This window comes from Colossoma macropomum, unplaced genomic scaffold (genome assembly GCF_904425465.1).
Source record: "Colossoma macropomum unplaced genomic scaffold, Colossoma_macropomum, whole genome shotgun sequence".
NCBI lineage: Eukaryota > Metazoa > Chordata > Actinopteri > Characiformes > Serrasalmidae > Colossoma > Colossoma macropomum.
In genome coordinates, this window is record NW_023494797.1 from 6,394,537 (window position 1) to 6,422,363 (window position 27,827).

General features: G+C 38.1%; 1 protein-coding gene across 1 annotated transcript in view; it reads left to right on the forward strand.

The window, feature by feature from the left end:
- The window catches only part of cep89 (centrosomal protein 89), a 177,965-nt gene extending 155,833 nt beyond the window's left edge, over positions 1-22,132 (forward strand). The window contains exon 20 of the mRNA XM_036584282.1: positions 21,029-22,132. Within this exon, the coding sequence (XP_036440175.1) occupies positions 21,029-21,362 (334 nt within the window). The 3' untranslated portion in view covers positions 21,363-22,132. The remainder of the gene's footprint in view (positions 1-21,028) is intronic.
- The last annotated feature ends 5,695 nt before the right edge of the window (positions 22,133-27,827 follow it).

The following is a 27,827-nucleotide window of genomic DNA, read 5'->3' on the forward strand; positions in this document are numbered from 1 at the left end:
TGATGTTGTGACAGACATATTAGCATATACCTACCACCACTATTTTCTGCTTCTCACAACCCATTGATTAGGCTGTTTGTATTCAGTCTGTGATGTATCTAGGATTTCCAGAAGGCCTAGAGTGACTTTTTTGTCATGGTCCCACCTTTTAGAAATCAAAAGGTGATAGGTTGATTGCTCTGTAATGTATTTGCTGTGTTAGGACCTCTCTTGAGCTCCTTCAATCATTAAGAGAGCTTCTTTAGATATATCTACATGATTGTCCAGTTTCCCACTGGAAGTTAGAATTTAACCCTTTTGTTTCTATTCAAAACTTAACAATAGAACAAGAGTACTACTTTAATACTTCATTTTAAATTCAAGCATGATTCTATTAAATAAAATAAACTAAAAATTCCAAGAATTTTGAGCTTAAAAGGGCAGCTTTTTTTTGAGCTTAAAAGGGCAGCTTAAATTGAGCTTAAAAGGGCATTCCAACCTAAAACTAGCGATTTAAATGTTATTTTTCTTGTTATCCTGTATTCTGTATCTTGCACAGCATTTCTCACCATCATGGCCTTGAGCGAATTCATGAATTTGCATCCTTTATGTTTTTGCCCATCAGTGTTTTCTCACTGCAATCCCTGCATGTGTTGCACACGTAAGTAAAACTACCATTGGGAATTCATCCCACTGTGATAAAGAACTGCAGTGATGTAGAGGCTTATAAATACAGACATAATGTTTGGGTTGCTAGCAGTACCATGAGTTATTTGGTTTCCTTCTGCATTCGCCAGCTAGCAGGGTATTTTTTCAAAAGTTCCTCCCTTCTTCAGTATACGTCATCTGAAGGAGGATGAGATGCATTTCAGTCAAATGCATTTTTAAAAGTTACTACCACCTTCAATATACATCATCTGAAGGGGGTTTTCCTAGTCTTTAAATCTCTCTCTCGGGACAATTGTGGCACAACTGTAGATGGTGAGTAGGCATGTTTACAACAAACATGGCAGTGGTTACATTTTTAACCTAGGCTGGAGTGCCACTTTAAGAATTAAGAGTTAAGCTCAGTCGATTATTCACCCCTAGCTATAAACAGGAGCTGCTTTTGGAAGACTCATGAGAAAGTTGGTCAAAAAGCGAAGACAGGCTTGCAAGATGCTTGTTAATATTTGTCACTATGCTATCAGAAAGAGAACTCTGGTTCTGACTTAAGAAAATGAACCAATTGTGCCCACCACTGCCCTCTGGCATGAAGTGATTGAGAAGGATCTTCCACGTGTCTCTCTCTGTATCTTTCTGTCTGTGTCTCTTGCTCTCCCTCTCTCTCTGCACTAAAATATTAATCTAGCCGCGGGCAAGTCTGTCTGATCGGGGGTCTGCCTGAAGCTTTAAGAGGGTGTGTACTGTGGATCTCTGCAGCATGTGGAGTGATGGGCCTCCATGTTGGCTTACACAAACTCAGCTTTGTTCCTCAAGCAATCAGGTTTTTAAATTCACAAGGACTGAACTAAACCCCCCTCACCTCTTTTGATGCTCTGCTTGCACTGGAACATTGCTGCCAATACTGTGTTTACACTGTTTTACTACCTCAGTAACTGCTGTGCTCACGTATGTTATCTGACTGTGTAAACTCGCAGATCACAGCATGTTAAATATCTCTACACCTTATTCCACTACCTCATGCTCAGAAATGAGTGCTGTGTCGGCGCTTCACTGTCCTGTCTGTTTGCTGTGTCTAATGTCTGTTTAATTTATCGTATTTATTGTATTGTTTCTAGCTTAATTTTTTGTTTGCACACTGTCTGCACGTTCGCACTTTGTACTTTTTGTTCGTTGTTGCACCTTGTTCCTGGAGGAGCATAATTTCACTCCACTGTGTACTTGACTTGTACTTGACTTGACTTGACTGTGTTTCTTTTACAGCTTTTGAATGGTCATTCAGCCAACCAGATGTGCATTGAAGCTTAGAGGTTTGACAGTGTTTAAAAATGTTAATTATTGGAATTTGTAAATTATTGAAAGTATAGGTTATGTCCACAGAGCTAGATGTTGGTATGTGAGAAATTAACATTTGGTTTACTGAAGTACTATTCAAACAGGATCAGTTTTACATGGAGTAGTAAGGGAATTTTACCTCAGGATGCCTGTAATATGGACACAGGGAGTGGGGAGGGAGTTTCAGCACCCCCAGATTTCAGATTGTTTAACTGCAACTTCAACTAACGGAACTGTAAAGCTACACAATGTAAGATTTGGGGATTTGGAGACCTCCCTGATAGAAGTGTGTAACTGCATGCAATGTGCAGAACATTTTGTATGTGCATCCGAAAGGTGTGCTTCAGACACCTTCCCTGAGTGGATGAGTCTAATGATTGTGAGCGCTGTATTCAAAGAGAAATCTGTCAAAACTTGGTGACTGGAATGTCTGCCGAGGATGTAAGTGAATTATCGACTATGAAAAAAGAGTAGTACTGTGATAATTGCAGAGTTTACATATTATTTAGATATTGTTAAAAGTTAAATACCACTTTTTTGTTTCACAGAAATCATTAGGATCCTCTCTGGACAATACATATCAGCTTAATTTGGGCCTCAGAGATCACAAGTAAATACTTCTTTGAGTGCCAACATAGCAAATTGCGCAGGATTACTCCAACCTGAGGATATTTCTGTAGTTATTTTTATAGTAAGTAAAAGCTGCTGGAATCTTAACTGATACAGCAGTGTGCAATCTGTAAAAATTACTTACGTGGTGGATTCTGATGGGACTAAAATCACTGTGAAACACTGATAATGATTGCATTACCTCACCTTACCTTGTAAAACTAATCCCATTCCAGTAGTACTTAGAACAGTACTGTAGTGTTTTAGAATAGTAAGCTGTTGCTAATCACAGAAACTGAGCATAGGACTACCTACTGCATGAGGCGCTGGGTTGAAAAAATCCAGTAAGTGGTGGAAATTGGCCATCAACAAGTTTGGGACAAAACAGAATGTGCAAGTTCAGTGACAAAGAGGTAGTGGTGTTAATAAATGGAGATTTCTCTTTCTAAAAGAGGTATAATTCCACAATAACAACAGTAGTAAAAAACAACAATGGAAAGCCACTTCCATGGGAGTCACTAAGTGAACTGTGGAGGAGTAATAGTGAGAGCTGTAATAGTGCTATCCTGTTGGCAATTATTCTTTCAGCAGGTCATTATGACTACATAACACTCCTGCTTTTTCAGGCTGAAGGTGTTGTGTTAGCACCTGAGACCTGGCACAAGAGGATTAGTACATTTAGCAGTCTTAGTCTTGATACCACACATATACAAACACATGCACAGACTCATCCTTGAGATCTCTTGCTCTCCTTTCTGTGTGTGCATACTTGTCTCAAGGCACGTCTTCGACCATGAACTGGTCAGCTCCTGAGGTGCTATTGATTTCCACTTCGTTTAGCTGTTGTGTGGCTCTGGATATACAGCCCTAATGAATAAGCATGTGTGTTGGATTATTGGATTAGAGGTGCTGAGTAGCCAGTTTCTGCAGTTTAATTTGAAACATTTGTGCGGTTGTTGTGATGGACTAAAATGTGGACTAGTGTCATCACCAAGAATGATGATTGACAGTCAATATAGCTCTGACATCATGCCATAACTTTTTCATTTATTCATTTTTTTACAGCAGCAATTCTTTTCCTTTTAGGACAAGAGATTTAGAGATGTTATTGTAGTGTTTTGCAGGCCATACTAGAAGAGGCTTGTCCACATTATCTTAATTGAGTTGCGTAGTATGAAACAGTCTTTGTGAAACAGAGACTTTGTATTTTGGGATTACAGCTTTAGTAGATAGACTGACTCTGAATAGTAACCTATCATTTGTATCCAGTTATTGAGATGAGTCTCCACAGCTCAGGCTGTTGCGCTCTCGCTAACCTATGATGTCATTATGCCCTAAGACTGACATTAGGCACTCACTGTGGCTTGACTGTTGAGGTCACTGCAGTGGCATCAGTGTAAGGTGATTATAGCACTGTGGTCAGAGTGCATAGCCCTTAAACACAAATTGCTTCAGTGTACATGGCCATGTGTGTAGAATAGGGTGGGACACTATTCATTTTTTTAAATTGGTGATGTTTTGGAGCTTCTTATCTGTTTTACCCCAAAAAGCATAGAAAGACTACTGTAGCCACTGAAAGGCTACAGCACATTGGACAAGAAGCACCATGTAGCAAAGTGCAGCTATTGCATAAACGAAACATGGCAGAAGAGCACTTTGCTAACATTCATCTCATGAACATTGTCTTTCACATCATTAAACATGCGCAAAGTTGCCAGTCACCATCTCAATGCAAACATAAAGTTAGGGCTGTTGATATTGCAAATGATATCATCAAATCACACAAGCCCATATTCTAAAAACTAAATGATGGTTTTGACTTGGAAATATGGTTCTAGGGGAGCCCGTTAATTGTATAGGATCTTTGAATTTTGAAAAGGTTCTTCACACTCACACCTTTATTAAAAAAGGTACAAAACTGTCACTTGAGTGGAGCCCTCAAGGGTATGTTTTCAGCACCTTTTAGGGAACATAATTGTACCATATTCCATTGAGATTATGTTTACAAACACAATTCCAAAAAAAATGGGTCAGTAGGAAAGATATAAATAAAAACAGAGAGCAGTGATTTGCAAATTCTTTCTGATTAAATTTGGTGCCTGCAACATGTTTCAAAAAGGTTGGTACAGGGGCATGTTTACCACTGTGTTACATAATCTTTCCTGTTAGCAACATTCAGTAATCATTTGAGAACCAAGGACACCCATTATTGTAATTGTGAAAGTGAATGTTTTTCTCATTCTTGCTTGATGTAACACTTCAGCTGCTCAACAGTGTTGGGTCTCCATTGCCGTATATTGCACTTCATAATGCACCACGCATTTTCAATAGGAGTCAGTTCTGGATTGCAGGTAGGCCAATCTAGCACCGGCACTAGATTACAAAGCCACACTGTTGTAACATATGCTCAGTGTGGCTTGGCATTGAATTGCTGAAACAAGCATGTACGTCCCTGAAAAAGATATAATCTAGATGGCAGCATATGTTGCTCCAAAATGCATATGTACCCCTCTGCATTAATGATGACTTCACAGATGTGCAAACTAACTCATTCCCATACCATGACAGATGCTGGTTTTTTAAACTTTGCATTGGTAACAATGGAAGTGGTCCTTTTCCTCTTTGGCTCAAATACGACGTCCATTATATCCAAAAACAATTTGAGAGGTGGACTCAGTGTTGGACTGTAGATGCTGAAATCCCTAAATTCTTTGCAATTGTGTGTTGAGAAACATTGTTCTTAAACTGTTAGACTATTCACTCACACAGTTTTTTAAGTGGCAGCTGAGCCTTTTGTGAACGTTCCTTTAATACTCAATCATGATAGCAACACCTGTTACCTATTCACCTGTTTACCTGTGAAAAGTTCTAAAACAGGTGTTTTTGATCATTCAACAACTCTTCAGTCTGACATTGTCCCTGGCCCACCTTTTATGTAATGTGTTGCAGGAATCAAATTTGGAATTAGGATATATTTACCAAAAACAATGTAAAACATGTAAATGCTTTCTGTTTTAATGGATTATTTTTATTTTTATATTTTAGTTGCATTGACTCCATCCTGTTGTATACTGGACATCTGCTCTGCGGCGTCTCTTTAAAGAACTCTTTTTGGCACCCTTATTTTGAAGAGTGTAGTGCAGAACACTTCAGATAATTGACTAACAGTAGACCTTTCATGTCATTTCCATTATCCCATCCAGAGTTTTTGGTTTGTTCTTTTACTTTTTCTCTCCACACTCCTCTGCTTTCACATATGGGGCTTTGAGGAATTGAGCTAGTCAGTCAGTACTCTCCTGCTTCTTTCATGCCATGACTTTGAGAATCATTGTTCAGGCATTTCACCCTTCCTTTTCTTCAGCTCTAATCCTCCTTTCATGCTCTCCTCCCTCTCTCTCTCTTTTCCTATTTTATTCACACTGGAGTGACCCTACAGTTTAGTCGTTTCTCAAATCAGTGTTAACAAACCCTCCGTTGAATTTAACCTGGTTATCTCGAAGCAGGAAGAACACATATATGCAGCACAAGCATATTCCAGGACCAAACTGCCTAAGACTAGGGCTACAACTTATGTTTTTTTTTTTTATTATTGATTAACCTGTTGACCATTAGACAAGTTTTATCTAGACATGCTTTGATCTTAAATGTTGTTTCGGTGTATTCATGTGCGGTCCTGGAAGGCTGGTGTTCAGCACAGTTTCGTGGGTTTCCTGCTCAGACGCACCTGGTTCAACTCATTACAAGATTTAGTGTGTGTGCTGGACACTGGCACAGTTTAGTCATATCCAATTCCACCCACTAGTTAGGACTCCTCCAATCACACTACACCACCAGCGCTAGGAGGGCAAGGCTAGCACAGCGAGACTTGTGCAGCGAGCCATCGCATCTTTTCGGACTGCCACTCATGCAACGTCAAATGACAGATGAATGCGCTTGGAGGAAAGCGCCAACCGCCAGATGTGTTATGTCAGCTAACAGACGCCTGCACTGTCTAGCATCACGCTAAGTGATGGGGGGAGAGGGGGGCCATCCTACCCACCCAGAGAGCGAGGCTGTTTGTGCTCATCACCTGATGATCGGGCCAACGCTTGGATGGTTGCACCACTCGGGAGCCCTCGGATGTAGGTGTAAAGGGGTCTAAAACTATTATAGTTTGTATCATTTTTGACCATATAAAAGTATATCAGAATCGGAATGTTCAACTTTTTAAAAACATTTTCTGTATTGGTCATTACATTTTCCCTTTGGTTGGACTCATTGAAGCATTGCATTGCACCTGGAACAGTGGGACAGCTATGTTCAAATGCTGTTTATTGATTATAACTCTGCTTCCATCCTTTCCAACAAGCTTGCCATTACTAGACAGCGTTGGCCTCAACACCCACCAGTGCAATTGGATTCTAGAATTTCTTACCAACAGACCGCATAGAGTGTGTATGGGTAAGCACTTTTCTTCCCCTATAAAACTAAACAGTGCTGCACCACAGGGCTGTGTGCTGAGCCCCCTCCTTATACTCCCTCTTCACATACGACTGCAAACCCATTCATGCTTCCAACATCATAATCAAGTTTGTGGACGACAATACCATGATTTGATGTTCAACAACAGAAGAACAACAGAAGAACTGATTTTAGACTTTAGGAGACAGAACGAAATGGTCACCATCCCATGCCAGCACTCGACGGCGAAAGGGTGGAGGCAGTTCAGAGCTTCCGATTCCTCTGACATGGTCTATCAACACAACAGCGATGGCCAAGAATGGTCTTCAGAGGCTTCACTCACTGAAGAGCCTGAAGAAAGCACTCCCACAACTCCCGCAGCTACTCATCACATACTGCATTACAATATGGTACTCAGGCTGCCCCTCTGGGCATAGGAAGACCCTTCAGCGCAACATTAAAATGGCCCAGAGGATCACCAGCTCCGGCTTCCATCACTGGAAGACAGAACCCACTATGGTCGCAAAGCCATGAACATCTGCAGAGACCCAACCCACCCTGGAAACAGCATCTTTACCCCTCCGTTTATCAAGAGCCCTACAGAGCCCTGCATGCCTGAATAACCAGTCTGAAAAACAGTTTTCCCCAATGCTGTGACACTGTTGAACACAGCACTCACTCCTCCCCTTATAGCAGCACCCTCACTATAACTGTACTGAACCTCAGCTATGCTACTACATTTACATATCTACACATGCTGTTCTATATGTAGTCCATTTCTACTGGTGCTGACTGTACTATATCCCAACCACTGTGACTGTTTTCTATATTATACTACTATCCTTAAGTGCAATAATAAATCTCAACATTGTGACTGTTTCCTTTATTTACCACCCCCCCCCACACCTTTTAAGTGCAATAATCATTTATTCCAAATGCATTCAAGTGCAATAATTGTTTTGTGCAATATTCCTTCAATATTGTTCCCAGTTGTAGACACTTTATTCTTTTTTGAAAACTTTATGCATTTAAGGTCATGTTATTCTTTTATGGACATTTCATTCTTTTATTCTGTGTATATATTTACGTCATTACATTTTATTCTATATTTTGTACCATATAGTCTGTAAGTGTGTTTATACTTCTATAGATTTATCTTTGAATAAGCATCTACAGGCTTGCTTCAAACGACATCTCATTGTAATTGTACAGTGACAATAAAGATATTTTATCTTATCTTAGAATGAAACTAAAAACACAAGCAGGCAAACACTATTGTAGTGGATGACAATGAGATGAAATGCATATGATTTGTGTGAAACTGGTAGGAAGCAAGCAACAGTATTCGAAGAGCAGCATGTCTACACAGCCTGCTGTATGTGATCACAGAGATAATCTGCATGGGAGGTTGACGCAGTGTGATATGTATCAGTTGGGTTTAAAAGCACACTGTCACTGCATTTGTGTCTTCAGACATTCACACACACAGAGAGAACATGAATAGACAGTTTTGTTCCTTCTGCTAATCTCTTGGTCTGTTTTGATCTTGGCTCCTCTCTCATCCTCAGCATTTGTGTTTTCCCCTCCTTTGTGCTGTCTTCTTTCTCTCTTCATCCTTCAGTCTGTCCCCATCGATCTGCTCACCTGCAGACACTCTCTCTCTCTCTCTCTCACCCTCCCTCTCTCTCTGTTGCTCTGTGTCTCTGTCTATTCGCTGTTTTTTAATGATCAAATGATGATAATAAAACAGTAAATCAAGTACTGCTTACAGTCATATCCAAAAATGTGAACACCCCTGTCAAATTACAGTATTTTAATTTTCTAAGTGAAAAAGTTAACACAACTTAAAAATGATAGTTTTTGTTTATCAGTGCACAATGTCTGTGTACGTGGTGAGTGTAACATATTGGGGGAAAAAAAAACAAAAAAATGTGCTAAAACGTCCACAGGCTACTTTTTTATTTTTCTCTAAAAAACTATAAACTGTAATTGTGCATTATGACACGCAGGAGTGTGTTCTTTGTAGAGAATGTGTTATTTTCACTTAGAAAGTCAATGAAGCATGTATTCTCACCAGGGGTGCCCAGAGTTTTGTAAACAACTGTTCATTAGCAATCGAGTGATCTACCAGTTATTTTGGCAGATGCCTAAACAATAACAGTGGCCTTAGCTGAAGAATAAGGCACCATGCATAGCCTCTCAGATATTCCAAACTGGAAAAAAAATCTATGATAGCCTTTACTGAAACCTAATTAAAAAATAATTGTAACACTATGTGGCACAATATGTATATAAAAATGTATTAGTTTTGTCCTGTTAAAAATTATTTCTGCTTTTTTCAGACACTAAAAAAATGAATAACTTTTGCCTAATGGCCATTTTGACAATCTCATTTTTTTTTTTACAGCTCTGTGTCATGTGTATATAGCATAGCATCAGGGCCAGTTTCCAATTTTGTTTTTTTAGTTTTTATCTGAACAAACCTCATAATTAGAGAATTTCATAATAGAGTGTAGTGTACAAGTGTTAAATGTAATTCTGCCTCTGCTGTCTTGCTATGGTGCATGTACTACAGCACATTTGGGACTCTTTACCCTGATTTGTAACTGTGTCAAAGTAAATCTCCTTCTCTCTTTCCTTCTCTTTCTATGTCAGTGTCCCTCCATCTCTCTCTGTTATAAATCTCTAAGGTGATAGGGCTGGGTATCTGTGCCCATTGATAAAGCCTCATTTAGCTTTCGCTGATTCTGCACATTCTCCGATGGATCCGAGAGAGAAAGAGGGAAAGGGCACCTCTGGAGGAAAGACGAGAGTCTTGAAGGAAGAAGACTTTGAGCAAATGACAATTATAACCACATATGTGTGTGGGCATGTGTGTATATAAAAAGGACAGTACAGAAAGCTACTACCAAAAAGCAGCAATCAAAAAATGCAAATATACACAATTTTACCAAATTGTATATGGAGAAATTTTATTACATTTGTATACAATTATATGTGAGAAAACCGCAAGGGAATGTGCAGCTTCCAGAGTTTAGTTCGCTCTACAAGCAAACTGGCATATGCACAATGGCAGCACTTTTGTCACAGTAGAGGTCAAGGCTTAATGTCAGTACTCATACAAACAGCTCATGAATTTCTTACTTATGCCTGGCCCTCACCACAGAATAACTGGACTGATTTTAAATCTAATATGCCCATCCTGACAGTCACAAACGGCTTCTCAATTTCAGGCTGGTCTTAATCAGTTATCTTCCCAGATTATCCTGCAGTGTGGGTATAATCTAATCTTTAGCCCTCCCATCTATTCACAATGCAGTCGTGACATTTTTAACATTTACAACTTTTAGCATTTTTTTTAAATGGAAAGAAGTAACATTGCTGATTGAAGAGAAAACATTAAAATATGGTGTCCATGCACTGCTATGAGTCATCTTGTAAAGCATGTAATAGTTTTTTTTTCTGTCCTTATGTATTAACGTCACACGCACAGGCTCAGATGGAAGGCCTGGTTTAAAATTTAGGTCTCAAATTCAAAATCAACTTTATACTGAAGATATGATGACAACAGTAGATAATTCACTCACATCCTCAAAAGACAAGCTTTGACTAAGCTCTCTTTGTATACTCTTTCTATGCTCTCGTAATTGTCAGATTCGTCTGCTTAGGGAAGGGGTCCGCTGCACAACCAACTTTACAACGCACGTTTTGTGCAATTACACGTTTCTACCACAGAAGTCTCCAAAATCGAAATCCCCAATCTTACATAGTGTAGCTTTAATATCTTTGTGTGATAATACAGTCATCTGTAAACCCACTTTGTATTTGAACAAAAAACTGTACAAAAACAAGATATTTAATGTTCTACCTTAGGAATTTAATTGTATTTGTAAATAAACACTTATTCTGAAATTAATGCCTACAACACATTCTAAAAAAGTTAGAAAATGGGCAAATTAAGACTTCCTGTAAGACTAGGAACATTAAAGGTATTAACCCTCTAAGGTGCATAATATAATAATAATTAAAAGTTTAACAGAATCTGGAGGAATCTCTGTGCATAAAGAGCAAGGCTGAAAACCACAACTGAATGTATGTGATTTTCAGACAGCATTAAAAAACAGCAGGTAGTAAAACTGCTTCTATTCGCACTTTTTTTGTGGGAATGTGGCATCAAATTTGGAATTAGCATATAAACAACAAATAATAAAGATAAAGGTAAAACATCACATCATATTTTCAATCGACAGAAGGTAAAACAGAATTTAATAATCACTTCTTTCTGTTCTTATTAGCATTTCACATACTGTCCTAACGTTTAGAAATTGAAGTTTGTACATTCACATATAATAATGATAATATTGCCTTTGGAATTGCAATGTTACGCTAAGAATTATATATTTATAATTCTACTATGTGTATATCAGTGAGTAACGGAATATACTTTCTACTTTACTTTTTAGCCATTCATATTCAGGTACTAGTTCCTTTTTTGTGTTTAATTTCATTATGTTTTATTGGTGAAAACATCTCTACTGCTTTGTAATTCATCACCCCTCTGACTTTGAAAGTTTAGCATTTTATTTTGGACCAAAAGAATACCAAAGTCTTCAGCTCCTATGCTGATCAATACTGGATTTACTCCATGTAGACCTTTTTAAAAATCCCTCCTTTTTTAAAATCCCTGTTTTTCTTTTCCTACAGAGAATATTTCACTACAGAAAACCAAGCCATGTGCTGTTATATTTAGCAGTATTATAGGAAAAACAAACACAAAAAATATACACTGTCAGGTAACACATTAATTGTCAGATAACACACTGACAATTGTTAGTTAATACACTGTCAGATAACACACTTGTTAATTCATAACAAGTTTCCAGACAATGCTTTCCTTCACATTTCCACCCATTTACTGTCCACTGCCTTAGAAACACTTTATATAGATGTTTTCAATCTCTGTTTATAGTTTATGGTATGAGAAATTATATGTTGTCATTCCAACTAGCTTAACTGCATATGGAATAATATCAATTATGCTTCTGAAATTGTATGTCAGCTGTGATTCAGTGTTTTATTAATGCGAGCCTCAACTTACAATTTGGATCTTGGTAGTACCTACCCCACCCCACCCCACCCCCACCCCTCCATAGCCACAAAGTTGGTCACCATGACAACTTCAGCTAGGATTGAATTTAGGACAGAAGCTATTACAGAACAGCAGTACAGAACAACTTCATAAGAAAACAATATTACAGAAGCATCTTTACTAGACAAAATGTCCTAGGTGCTGTTCTAACTGTAGGATATGCCCCAACAATGTCCCAACTTCTGTTTCTATCATTTTTAGGCAGCTGTTGCAAGCAGCATAATAAATTCACTATGACTAGCATATTGACGTTATATTATTGACATTTGTTATGTTAAAAAAAATCCCGGGCATGCAGATGTTCTCCCCTGTTCCCTCTCTTTATTTTGCCATATTAATATTCATGAACACTTGTCAAATGAAATGCTGCAGCAATGGCAGTGAGCAATGAGGAGAGTTAAACGTACAGTGGTGTGAAAAAGTGTTTGCCCCCTTCCTGATTTCTTATTCTTTTGCATGTTTGTCACACTTAAATGTTTCAGATCACCAAACATATGTAAATATTAGACAAAGATAACACAAGTAAACACAAATTGCAGTTTATAAATGAAGGTCTTTATTATTAAGGGAAAAAGAAATCCAAACCTACAGGGCCCTGTGTGAAAAAGTGATTGCCCCCTAAACCTAATAACTGGTTGGGCCACCCTTAGCAGCAACAACTGCAATCAAGCGTTTGCGATAACTGGCAATGAGTCTTTTACAGCGCTGTGGAGGAATTTTGGCCCACCCATCTTTGCAGAATTGTTGTAATTCTTTATGTTCCCAGTCTCTTTCTTATGGTGGAGTCATGAACACTGACCTTAACTGAGGCAAGTGAGGCCTGCAGTTCTTTGGATGTTGTTGTGGGGTCTTTTGTGACCTCTTGGATGAGTCGTCGCTGCGCTCTTGGGGTAATTTTGGTCAGCCGGCCACTCCTGGGAAGGTTTACCACTGTTCCATGTTTTTCTTATTTTCTCACTGTGTGAGGACTTGGTAGTTTTAAAGCAAAGTATTTGTAGTGATCCATAATGAATTTACTTCCAATATCTTTTATTAATAAAACAAATTAAGTGATGTGGCAAGTGAACTGGAAGGCTCTCATTCAGTGCTCTTGGAGCACATGAGATGCTGCTGCCACTCATCTGCGATAAAATGCGCAGTTACGGTGAAATAAGATCCAGTGGTAATGGATGACCACGCAGCACGTTACAGCTATTCTACCCGTTTTCTTTAGTGATTTTATAACTTCGGTTTTGGTCTCGTTGTAGAGAAAGGGGAGGGGGAGCGGAATCGCTGTGTCAGTAAAATATCTTCTAGACGGGTCGTGTGCAACATAGCGCGAAAGCCCTGTTTCGCAACGACTGAGAACCGGCGTGCAGACTGCAGGTCACCTAGCAACGATACGTTATTCACATTTATAAGCACTGCAGTTGGTTTCCTGGTACGTTAAATCTGCAACGAGAGACTGTCAAACACTAAACAGTTATGAAGATGAAGTCGCTTCTCTTTCGAATTCTCCCGTTCCACCTTAAATGGTGCTGCATTTACATTCGGCGCCTCAGTCAGAATTTAAGGTGGAACGGGAAAATTCAAACAAGAAGCTGGAGAATAAGACGCGAGACATTTTACAATAAACAGATCTACTTTTGAGTAAAGTTTTCTGGAGGAGATGGGAGGAAAAGCGGCTACAGCTAAAGTTTAAAGCAGAGCGAAGTAAATCTGTGCTCTCGTTTATATCGTTTAGCCTATACTAGGACATACTGACACATACTGTACATAAATGTTGTGGCCCCCAAGGTGGTTTGATTTTTGTTGAAAGGACAAAATGTCTCTTCTTATCATTTGTGTTGTGACTCCTGATCTAACCTGGCTTTAATGCAGAGGGAGCCAGTCGGATTTCTCGCTCATCCGGTTGTGTTTTTGTAATGTGCTGCCACAGACTGTCCGGGCGCTGCACTTCCACACTTCCAAGTTCCGCCTTTTGCGTTCCGTCAACATTACGTTTTAAATTCAATATTTAGAAAATTGATTTTTGACATTTGTGAATCGATTCAGAATCGTTCACGTCCGCATCGCGATGCATCTAACAATCAGCCATAATCAAAGGGCATAAGACACATTGTCAAGCAAATCAACATTGACTGCTTTTCACTATTTGATTGGTTTTTTTTTTTGGTTTTTTTTTTAGCAGTCAAGTTTATGCCTGTGGGCTTCCTCCGGGTAAATCTGTGCATTAGTCTGCCTTTGGAGCCCCCCTCATCGCACCAAATGATATCATTTGAATGGATTGATTTCAATTGACAAATTAAGGACAAGAAAATAAAACTAAGAAAGTGGTCTTTAAATAGGTTTGCTTATTTGCTGGCAACTGTTAATAGCTAGTCAGCAAAGGTTAACATGACAGCTGTTTAAATGCCTGTTTGTTTTGCTTTGTTAGCTTGCTGTGTTGTGATAGCTAGGCTATTAAATTGGGCCTCTTTTGAAAAAACTATGATAGAAAGATGCAAATGTAGACTAAACAACACATCAGAGGTGATTTTGCAGAGCCAGAACAATACAATATGAAAAACAGTAGCTACAAATCTAGCTAACTTGTGGATTCTTTGAATGAGTTGCATGTAACTTTTATTATTTTTGTAGTTACTTCATGTAATACAATCTGCAACTAGTGGTGTGAATGTTTTACCAGCCTTATTGTTTTTCATTCTTTTTTTTCTGAGAACAGATTGCTGTGTGGATGGCGTGTGTGTTTGTGAGGAAGAGAGAGAGGAGCAGCGAAACTGAAATTGTCAGTAATGTATTTCAAGTGTGTCAAACAGCTGTGTAATATGAATCTTTATCAGCACGCTCGGGGAAGAATTAAACTACCATTTAAACCATTTAAACTGAATTGCTTAATTTTGTTTATAAGCATACAATCACACAGCATGATGCTGCTGAACGCCAGGCTGTAAGAACGCTGTCGAGCACTGTGTGCATGTACGCACGTGTCTGGCTGAGGTCTGAGGTCTCGTTGGGGTTTCCAGAGCACAGCAAGCTGTCAATAAGGCAACCATCACACACACATCAATAATGGTCTCAGCAGTATTTTTTGTTTGATGTCCCTAGATGGGGTGGCACATTACCAAAGATTGACCTTGTGGGGACATTTTGTTGTTTTGTTGTCCTTATGTTGTCTGTATGTCTGTATGTATATATATATATATACGTTGATTAATTTATATATATATATATATATATATAAATTAATCAACGTATATATATATATATATATATAAAATAGCAAATCAATTAATCAATTGCAAAACTTGTTGAAAAACAGTGGTGAAATCTTGTGGCTAAACTTGGAGACAGCCTTTTACAGTAAGATCACTTTGTCATTAGCTTTTATTCAACTAAATATCAATCAACCCCTATTTGCAGTACTAAAAATGCAGTATGAAGTATAAAATGCAGTGTCTGCCTGCTTTAGAGGAGGCCTCCCACTTGAACTGTACATTTCTTTCTTAATGTTATGGAAAATATTTGTATGGTTTTCAAAACTGAAAGGTGAGCAAGCAAGTTAACATTTCTAAAAGGTTTTATTCTGTTTAAATGCAATTTTTTATTGTGGCAGTTGTACATGATTGATATGGCGAAAACAGCAGTTCTCGGCACATCCATCTTTGTGGTGTGGTGTGAACTGTTTTCACAGCAGGGTTTCTCACCCCTCCCTTTTCACCCTTCATTACTCACTAGCAGCTCAACACAGAGTCACTACGTTTCACAGAGCCAGCAGTGTCCTAGTTCATCTTATAACAGTGTTGAATAAAAATATCTGAATAAATATACAGTCTGTGCAATGGTCTCTGGGGCCTGCAGAAAGAGGTTAAATTCCACTTGAATTACCAGTTATTCTCAATCTAATCCTAATCTTACACTAAACATCAAATTGTTGAGAATTAACAAGTTTACCAGACAGTTACTGCAGACAGTAATTTCTCTGCAAAGTACAGATAACCCACTGACTCAAAACTCACTTATAGTAGAAGCCAAAGTAGAAACAAACTATATATTTAAAATAAAGCTTATGGCAGTGATGTTTGCTAGTCATTTGATGCGACTCCAGGTAGAGTCACTTCTTTGAGCTGGAGTCAAGTCTCTGGTCTCTGGGGTGTGAGGGCAAGTCTAGTCCTTAGTAGAGAATTTTAGTTTAGTCTCGCTATTAGGTTTCGGCATTGTATTATACAAAAGCAAACCCCACTTAAATTAAACATAACTTCAAGTAAAGAGCCTTTTATTACAGAAACACCTTCAGTCTGAAGGACAGAACTGAAGCGCTACACTCAGTAAGTGCAGTGTTTAAAGGAAAGATGCAAAAACTTGGTAAATCTTTAGTTTGTATAGCAACTCTGCTAGCTAGCAGAGTAACAGCTAATCCAGCAGCAGTCTTAGTACATTTTAATGGAATGTGATATGTAACTTACTAAAACTTCAGCTAGCATATTTGCTGTCCATTTCAAGTTATTTTGACTCTTTCATTTTAACACAGCTTTTACTGCACATGGCGCTTTGTTCTGTCCATCAGACTGAAGGTTTTTCTATAATGAAAGGCTCATTAAATGAAGTTGTATTGAACCTGATGCAGCTGTGAGCTGTGGGAGAAAGACATGCTGTAATGACTGCTCATGACCATAACAAAGCCGACAGAGTCAGATAAGTAAGGTTGGAAACAAAGGACTTTATTTATTAACCACATTATTGTTGCCGATCTAAATTTTATGCATTTTATTCTTGTTTTTTTTCCTCAGGCTCTGATCACTGATTTGAGTCACAATCTCTGGCTAAAGGCTGTAAAAGATAAGAGATACGGTTTGGGCAAAAGATAACTTACAAGGACAAAGCATGTGTGCATGCATGTGTGAATGTATTCCCACAAAGCCTGTTTCAAAGACTGCTTAACAAAATGCACATTCCAATTCTTAGATTTTCTCCAAAGCCATGCTTGACAATTTTCAGCTATGTAAAACTCCAGGGAGATACAAGGATAAAAAGTGTCCAGTTTAATTGGTTATATAGTTCCAAGATCTTGGAGCTTAAAAAGGAAATTAATATGTCCTTATCCTCACCTAACTCTTAGACCGACGAATGAAATGACTAAGATTTTGATGAAAATGTCAGAAAAGGGAATTGTGAAGATGGTAGTTCACCAAAATGTCTTTATAAGCACAAGTGAAGAAATGTCTCAACCTTCAAAGTGAGGTCCTTTGTACTTTAATGACACCATTCACCATTCATTTAAAATGTGACGGCCCATTAGATTCTGTAACTGCTTTCTGCAGCATAATGCTAGATGCATAATTAAGAGCAGATAGAATTTTCAATTGAGAGTGAATTGTATTTTGTCATTTTCTAGCTGTAAATGTTACTCTCCTGTTGTTTCTGTCCTGAATATGTGGCTCTAGAGCCACCGTACATTTATCAACCTGCACTTTCTTTAGCTTTTTATGGCCGTGAAGTTTTTGGATGCCCCACTTGCTCTGCCGCCGAGTCTGGTTAAATGCCTGCACGCCCCTGTTATTACAGTGGTCATGAACGTGACATGACAACCCTTTAAGGTAGTTTATTCTTTGGGATGTGTGAGCGTGTATGTGTGTATGTGTGTGTGTTTGAAATCAGGAGCTTTTCTCTTGCATTTCTTCTTGTCATCGTCCATTAGGCTTCATAGAAGGTCATAATTGACCTCTCATCTGTGTTACTGTGTGTGTATGTGTGCATACTCTGCAGCTGCACTCTGGGCTGTGCTCAACAGATGGCCCGGCTAATTGATCTGTCATAATGACAGCTTATGGGCCGATTCAACAAGCGTGATGATAACACAGTTTACGCACATGTGTGTGTTCCTTTGTTCCTACAGCTTTTCCCAAACACCATTTCAAATCATCACCATGTGTGAACAAAATCACCAGTGTGGAATTTCTCCATCTGTCTGAACATTAGTGATACCACTGACTTTGCCTTTCAGTCTGGTGCCAAGGCCAGTATCCCGATACCAAAACCAATACTGATGCTTTTCATACTGAGGTCGTTTTTAGTCATAAAAATGGGACTTTGTGATTTCTTCAGTGAGAGCTAATAAATGTAGACATCAATAAAACATTTGGTAGTGTTTGCATTTGTTTTTTATTAACCTGTCAAATATTGTTTATTTGTGTATGTGCCTATTCCTCGACCTATTACTGTGCAGTTGTGCTCCTCAAGAACGAACAGCTGTTTTAAGATTTTACAGGATGAGTAACATAATCCTATCTTAGACTATATGCCTGAATAATACCTGTTTGCTTCCTCTCCTCCTAGTGTCAGCTAGTCATTTTTAACATCACATTTCATTTCATTAAACTGAATATATTAAATTACTACAGAAAATGTACCCTATGTTATTATGACAGGGTCCTGATCTAGTGCTGTAGCCAAAAGTTGATATGTTAGCCCCAAGTTAACTCAATAGCGACATCATGCAAAATGCAAAGATGCAAGTCATGATGCAACATTACAATACAATTAACTGCAATACAGTTTCATACAGTATAATAAGAATAAAACAAAACATTTGCATATGACTGTAAGTATTCTCATCTCCTCGCACTCCTTACTGGTTTAAACCACACCCTCTTTTGGTTTGTTATATGAAAAAAGGTACTGAAAACTGTTACATTAGGGATGGGTGATACCAAAAAAAGAAATATATTTAAATTGCTGGTTAAAGAAAGCACAATATGTTCTTTGTTGTATGTCCATTGGAACATCAATGGTGAAGGAAAAGACAATGAAGAATAAGTCCTTGTTCAGCAAAAAGATGGGACACACCTCAAGGACACACCACCTATCTGGTCAAAGTGTAAATCACTGAGATTTTAATATATGATGAAACTCATCTTTTGAAACCGTTGAAGACTGATTTACATCCCAGTCTTTTTCCTTCTTCCTTTTTTCTTTCTTTTTTCTTTCTTCCTTCCTACCTGCCTCTGATTCACTCACTCACTCATCCATTCAGCCATAATTACACCCATGCTTGACTGTATAGCTTGGAATACATAGTCATTGTGGTGTAAGAGTCATCGGCTGGAATCTCTCTCTCTCTCTCTCTCTCTCTCTCTCTCTTCCCCCCTCTCTCTCTCCCTCTCTCTCTCTCTCTCTCTCTCTCTTTCTCTCTCTCTCTCTCTCTCTCTCTCTCCCTCTCTCTCTCTCTCTCTCTCTCTGATGACGTCCATGCCGCGCCTCATTTGCAGATAATGACAGTTATTGTTACACAGCTGTGGCTTGCAAAAGCTTTGCATATTAGCACTCTTATCCCTCTCTCTGCCTTTCTCTTTCATCTGTCTTTCTCTTTGCCCTCCCTCTCTCTCCACCCTGTGCGGTTGAGGCGAAGGTTTAGCATTATGAGTTTGGAGTGTGCGTCATTGTGTTTGTGTGTGTGTGTGTTTGTCTTCTTCACTCTGAGTGTTTGGTGTTGAGTGTACAGTGATGTGTTTGGACGTATCTGTCGGGTATAAATGTTCTTCTCTGCAGCCAACAGAGGCTTAAATGTGTGATTAAAGAGCTAAATAAAAGCCATTACTGATTTATTTCTCCTGAGGCTGCACATCTCTCTTCATATTCCTCTCTCTCTCTCTCTCTCTCTCTCTCTCTCTCTCTCTCTTTGCGGTGTTTCAGCCACACTCATTGCTAAAAAGTATATTGCCTTGCAATCTCTATAGACAGACACTGGCACTGGCAGTAGAATTACTGAAGAGCTCAGTGACTTTAAATGTGGCACTGTCATAGGATGCCATCTTTGTCACAAGTCAGCTCATGAAATTTCTGCCCTGCCCCAACCAACTGTAAGTGCCATCATTGTAAAATGGAAGCATCTAGGAGCAACAACAACTCATCCACAGAACAGTAGACCATGCAAACTGACAGAGGGCTAGCAAGTACAAGTGTGTAGCATGTCCTCTGGTGCATCACTCGCTGCCAGAGTTCCAGACTGCCTCTGGAACCAACACCAGCACAAGAACTGCACATGTGGAGCTTCATGAAATGGGTTTCCATGGCTGAGCAACTGCACACATGCCTAAGATCACTCTGCACAATGCCAAGCGTCAACTGGCGTGGTGCAAATCCCCAAGTTTGCAGAGTTGTTCGACTTTGGTATTTGTGTGTATCTTCAAAACAATTACCTGCAACTTCAGGATTTCTGGTACTTGTAATTGTATTTTCACTATTTATTTTTGCAAAGCGCAGTTCACCACCATTCTGAGCAGTTAACCAGCAAGATGCAACTGTGATCAATCGCAGCTCCTCTGATGAATGTTACTCACATAAGCTATGAGTTTTAGTGACACTGTGCGATGCAGCGCCGCCTACCCAAACAACACAAAATGCGTTGTAAGGAAAAAATAGTACCCAAAGAAAACAGATTTATGGTTTTGATAGCAGATAAAATGGTGATTTGTAGTGTAGACATAACAACGTCTGGTGTCTATTACTATAATGGTGAACAATTTTGACTCTGTAAATTTCTCTAGAAAGGTGCACTTCACACCAAATTACTCTGAATGATTTTGTTTACATATAAACCATTGAATGATTAAGTCATTTTGCATAACCGGTGGAGTTCCCCTTTAAGTAATTTTAGAAAGTGGCAAGTTCTACTTGAACCTGTTTTAACTACATAAAATATCCATGTTTGTTATCCCAATGTTAGCTTGATCCCTGCTCTCCCCTGCATTGTTTCAAAAGTATAGCAGCAGGTTATAGTTCAACATATAGAGTATTGTTACTGTTAGAATTAACAGTACTTTTTCTGTTTTTCTTTCTATTTCTCTTTCTGTATCTCTCTTTTTTCATTCTCAGAGCAGTAGAGAATGAGCTGGAGGTGGTGTGGGAAGCAGCTGCTAGAGAGAATCAGCACCTGCAGAGCATGGTGATGGGGGTCAGCAGGGCAGACGGATCTCTGAGTCCAGTCACTGTACCTGCTGTTCTGGGATGCTCAGGCCTCTCCCAGGCTTGTACGCTGCGTCCACTGGACAGTCTGGACCAAGCTGACAGGCCGTCCAGCACAGCGCCCCCTCCCTTTACGTCCAGACACAATGGCCTCCCACCTCCTGTCCAGCACAGCCCAGGGTATGAGTCTGACAACCCCTCATCTGATGAGAGCCAAAAGAATGGACTGGACTTCTACTCCTGATGTGGTACACTAGTGAGAGTGCTTTAGTGAGCAGCAGTGTTTTTAAATAGGCAGAAAGTAAACTCTGTACAAGGCCAAAGACTTAGCAGATATGAAGATAATGTTTTTTATGGTAGCCATGATGGATTCTGTTTCATCCTCCATATTCTTTATCTCTCTGGTTTGCTCCCTGAGGCCATAGTGAGCTCTCCAAGTCTGCTTTAAAGGAATGGCTCACCAACACTAATACATTCACAGTAACATAAAATACATTTTGTTTGACATTTTTCATACCCATTACATTCATACCCATGTTTGCTTGGCAGTTATTTAACATTTAGCATCTTCTTCCCTCAAGTACAAAAATAAAAGCCTTGCATGTGATATTTCAAATTGATACAAACTAGAACTTAATTGATATGAAAACAAATGAAATGTAATGTATATCACTACTGATTGTAAGGAGATTAAAATCAAGGGTAACACTTTATTTGTATGCTACTTACATAGGTACTACATAATGCACAAGTTCTGAATAACATATTTATGAAGCGACATTTGAGTATATATGACCAGCCTATGTTAATAACCACAAGATGACTCAAGACGTTCTATTAAGTAAATGGCATTGCACTGACAGAAGGGACTGTAAACTAAAGTGGTAGACAGTTATTCCATTTACAACAATGTTATGAAGCAGCATTCCCCAGTAATAGAGCTTAGAAGGATGGTCTGGCATGGATACTCAAGTATTGTTTTATAAATACATTATTCAATGCTTATGCATGTGTTATGACGTCCTTATGTAGGTAGCCTTCAAATAAAGTGTTACCAAATCCAGATACATACAGTACTGTGCAAAAGTCTGAGACCACCCTTCATTTGTTTAATTTCCAGTCAAAACAGCCATCCAGTAGAAGTTACTCATTTTTGTTTAATAGAACATTATACAGAAGAATAATATATATATATTGTCAGTTCATTTACAGTTCACATTACAGTTCACATTCGATGTTGTTGAGGTCTGGACTCTGGGGTGGACAGTCCATTGTTCTGAGAACACCAGCAGCTTCTTCTTCTTTGTTTATTTCCTTTATTCAGTATCAGCTTCCTGACAGCTACACACCTTTTTAAACTCATTGTTGAGTTGTCTTTTCACAGTGGAAGGATGGACAGAAACACCTGTGGATTTTTTTAGATCCAAAGCAACAGTGGAGCTTGATTTTCTCCTCACCCTCAAAGATCAAGACTTTAAGAGCTGATTACCAGTTGGTGAGAGTTCTGGTGGTCTACCACGTTTGTTAGGAGTCCCATTTTCTCTACATCTGTAATCATTTTTAAACTTCAGTTTAGGAAACTCCTCAACCTTTTGCAGGTTGGCTTATCTTATATCTATTCTCCTACAAAATATCACCTAAAATATATGTTGAATATTTTGTAGTTACTGGCAGTGTTAACTGGAAATTAAATAAATGAAGGATGGTCCTTAGCTTTCGCACAGCACTGTACAGTGTACCTAATAAAGTGGCCAGTGAGTGAATATCAGATAGCTGGACCTGAATGATCCCAATTACCTTGCTACTTTGACAAGGCTGTTGTAATGAAGTGACCTGTTGTGCTAAAGTGCCGTCATCCTTCACCAATTAGCCTTTTATCACTAATGGATCTGTTCTTTTATATTTATTTTTCTTTTACCTTCCCTTTCCTTATTCTGGTGGGTTATCTTTTATCTGATCTTCTCAGAAATGTCTTCTGAACCCCTTATACTTAATGGCTGTTTTGACAGCAAAATTAAGGTGGTCTCTGACTTTTGCACAGTACTGTACGGAATTATATTTTGAAAGACTGATAAAGTTGTATTTTAACTAGTCAGTAAGCAATTATTTGCTTAAATACGAATAACATTAATAAAATAAGCAATGATTTTGTGTGCCATTATGTTTTCTCTTTACCCTTTCCAAACCTCTCCTCATGGCAGCCCAGTATTAATTCTAGTTATCATCCAGTTCCTGGTTTGGCTAATCAGTGCTTCATTAACTTTAATCAGGTATGCTGGTTGTGGAAAACAAGAAATTCTTGATACTTTTTTATTGCATTAATGGTGTATTTATTTTAGTGTTGCATGACATTGTAACAAACAAATACATGCTTATTGTCCAGATACATGTTTTAAACAGTTTGCTTAGGTGGCTAAGACTTCTGCACAGTACTGTACATCCAGTATAATTTTGTGTGGTTAAAACAGACTTTAAAAACTTCAGTTAAACACAGTTCACCCATGATTTGTTGAATATGAATGTCATTTCTTAAACTAAACAAACAGCAGAAAGTCACAGAATCTTAAATAATCTAAATAATATTTTGCCAATACTGATAAATCCATGAAACATCAGTATCGGCTAATATAATCAACCAAGCAGTAATTCAAACTCTTGGCTACATTTGATGTTTATCACTATCATTCATTTTATCATCAGCAGTTCCCACAGACATAGAAACCTACATATGTGTATATGTGTGTGTGTGTGAGAGAGAGAGAGAGAGAGAGAGAGAGAGAGAGAGAGATTTTGTAAAGACCAGCTCTCACAAAGAGACTTTATTTATGCTTATTTCATCCTTTATGAGTATATTAGCTGTCATCTCTTTGTAGACTCATCTCCGTTGTACGTATCACCAGTACTGCACTGTCATTGCCAACTGCTTTTATAAGACTCCACTTGACCTTAATATATATGTAAAATAGGCCAAAAATACGATCAAACAATGGAGCAGTGGAAAAAAATATATTCCACAGCAGCTCAATTGCTTGTGCCCGACACACTGGAGTCCTCCTGCTATCTCTGAATTGCTGGATGAGTAGATTTAGCTTCTGCAGAGTGGTGTCCTTGAGAGAGAGGAGGACAACATTAGACTGCAATGTACTTCTCTCTCCACAGATAAAGTACAGGGGTTCAGATTATTGCGTTAGATCATCTTAATTTAATGATCTCGTCTGAAGGATATGCTAATGTTGTTTTTGCATAAATACATGGAGACAGACTGAGTTCTAAAGTAATTGCCTTGAAGTTTGGCCAAGGTATTTTGTGTCTTAAGGGTCTGTTCTGTGATTTGAATGATAAACAATTTGGGTCCACTGAAATGAGGTTAATGTGTCTCTGATTTTTCCCTTGTTTTGTTAGGTCTCTCTCCCATTCAGATGATTCAGTGTAATTGTCCTGTGTAAATGCACAAGCATTCTCAGGGCTGAATAAACATCTACAATGTTTGTTTAAGTCCAGCTAGATACAAATGAACGCTGCAAGATTTCATTCAGCACTGTAGATTAAAAAAAGTAATAGTTCAGCAAAAAATCAAATGTATACAATTTTCCCGACCCCAGATGTAGTCGGTCAGCCAAGACATGTACTTCAATTTCTTCTTTGCTTCTCTGTAGTTCGCTTTTTTAGTTTTACCTACACGTAAGAAAACCATGTAATATCTATCTTACGTTACGATAGACACAACTTTGGGGATTTTATGATTTTTAAGGAGATATCCTTGCACGTTTTTTTTATAAATCCCTTTTGACACACCTGTTTTGAGTAGTGTTTGTCAGCAGCATTTGCCTCGTAGCTCCAGTGCTAAACTAAAAAAGCTAAATTTTGACACTGTACAAGTCTTGGCTGAAGTGAAAAATTAGATTTTTTACTGAACTGTTTCTATGAATACAACACTTAGTTGTGTCAACAGCCAAAACACACGTTTAGTTTTTCCATTGTAAGACAGAGACTGTTTTGACTATATATATCTGAATATGTATATATTATTTTTGATATATTGAAAGCTGAGACACATATTTATTCCTTCATAAAGCTCTAATAACATAATAAATTATACATGTTCAATAAATACAATAAATTTCAAGTATAAAATATTTCCCTTAAAATTCCCTGTTTTGGATATACACTGAATGTTATGCTGGGCAGTAATATTGAGAACTGAGTAGAATGAATTCAATTAAAGCAGACTCACCTTCACTTATTCACTTGTATTTAATAATTAAATGTTATTAATTATTGTCAAATGCTGAGGCTGAATTCTTATAGTTAGGTGGACAGTGATTTTTTTTATTTGTTACTATACTTTTAGTATTTGAGGTTTTCTCTAGTATTTTATGTGTCAGTATTCTGAAGTGGGAGAAAACTAGATGATCTAAAATATCTGAAAAATGTGAAAAAAAAACCTTTCACATTAAATCAGTCATATTGCAGCACATCTTTTAATTGGCTAATTTGTTTGAAGTTGTTTGTACACAGCAGTTGTAGTTATACAGCCATAACCTTGAACGTTAAAGTTAAAAAACATTCATCTACTTTTTAAAACTCTGTTTTACAAGTCTGCAGCCACACAGGTCACCTTAAATGGACCATATCTTACATTTTTCTTACAATGAGGTCCACTAATGACATTTGTGTGAGTTTATGTGCCTGAAACAGGCGTAATAAATTTTTACATATCTATTTCTCAGCGTCTCTTTATTCTCTAGAATTGAACAGGCTGTCTTTGTTGTTTTGCCTTTAAGGCTGATGTATGTAAATGAGCTCTTTTCTGATTGGCTGGGCTAAACTAATGGAGGCTGAAGGGGAAGATATGGGTAAATGCATAGGGCCTCATTCTCCTACTGTTCGTAAGAAGTTTCTTCTTCAAACCCACTTAAGCAGTTTTCACAAAGATTCTGACACCAATTCACCAGTGTTTTCTTATTTGGGATTTGTTCTTAGGTACGAAGAGAATCTACACACACTCAAGAACACATAGGTGTGAACAATTCTGCGGTTCAAGAACACATCATGAATCTGGCGTACACTTTTTCTTAGGACCTTTCTCAAGAACAAATTTAAGAAAAAAATTACAAATTACAAAAACAGGGAATTCAAAACTGGTTTTGCAGGTTGTTTTGGTAAAACTTTCTATGAATGTCACCTTTGTAAGCATCTATAAACACATTCATAACATGTTATAATGCATTCATAAGACATTATAAACATAGCTATAAATATTTATAAAAATGCACTATACATTATAGCCATGTTTATTATGCATGATGAATTGTTAACATAATACATTATAAGTACTGATCATAACAAATTATAAGAGCTCATAAGTCGTATTTGTCAGCTCTAAGTAAAGTGAAGCATACTGCACTAAAGCCTCCTCCAGTGTTAAGAGTGAGGCTACAAGTATTACTGAAGGATTTACTGAAACAGTAAAACATACACAATAAAGCACATTACAGGCCTCAAATGTCAGATTTTAAACTAGGGCTGCCATCAGTGTTTTACCCAATGTGGGAAAGGTAATGTACACCTCCGTTAGCTTGGTATTTGTTTTTACGCTCTCCAAGCTGGGACTGACTTCTTTGGCACTGACATTATAACATGTTATTAACACTATTTATAATGCATTATATTAACAATTCATAATGTATAATAAACATGGCTATAAAGTGTAATTCAGTGTAATTTTTTCTAAATATTTATAACCATGTTTATAATGCCTTATGAATACATTATAACATGTTATAAATGTTTTTATAAATGCTTACAAATGCGACATTCATAGAAAGTGTTACCGTCATTTTTATATATGGACTCTATAGTTTATTTTGAAACCTGAACAGTGTTTACGCACTACATTAAACCCTTTTTTCAAAAGGTAAGAAGATTCTGTTTTTCATGATATTTTGGCTCTTTTGTAAAGATCATTATATAACGAAATAATGTAACACCTAACTGTTGGCCCTCTCCCCATCACTTGCATGATGCTAGCCAACTTAGCAAAATTAGCATTCTCCTCCAGGTGTGTTGAGCTGTTCAGTGGCATTGCCTCACATGACTCTGTGGAACGAAGCTTGTGCTAGCCTTTACCCTCTCATCTTAGTTGGCTCATTTGATAGGGGGAGACTTAACTAGCAGGTGGGAGTTGGCCACGACAAAAAATAGGCAACAATAAAATTGTTAACAATAAAAAAAAATGTAAATCACTTTTGATACTTGCTACATTTAAATGCAAGTACTTGTGTGCTTTGACTCAAGTAGAAATATACGTGGAGGATTTTTCACTGCAGGGTTTGTATACTCTGTTGACATTTGCCTGTAGTTAAGGTTATCAGTGCTCTTACTCTGTGCTTTCACACATGTCCTAAATCTTAAGGCTTGCTGGGCCGAAATATAATTTACACTAAGTCAGTGAGTCACTGGCCACAGAATGACAGAATATCCAGATGTGACTTTTCTGCGTCAGTCCTGCTAGGATTAAACACATCAAAGTCCTAGCAAACGTCACCTGATGGACGTAACCACTGTTTGCAAGCTGCCCATTGAACAATCCCTATTGCTGCACTATGTCATTACAGTGTCATACAGGTGCGTAATGGAGCACCACCAAGGCCCTCAGAGGTTATTTGTTGCACTGGTTTACTGACCTCTAAGACATCATAAAGTAATC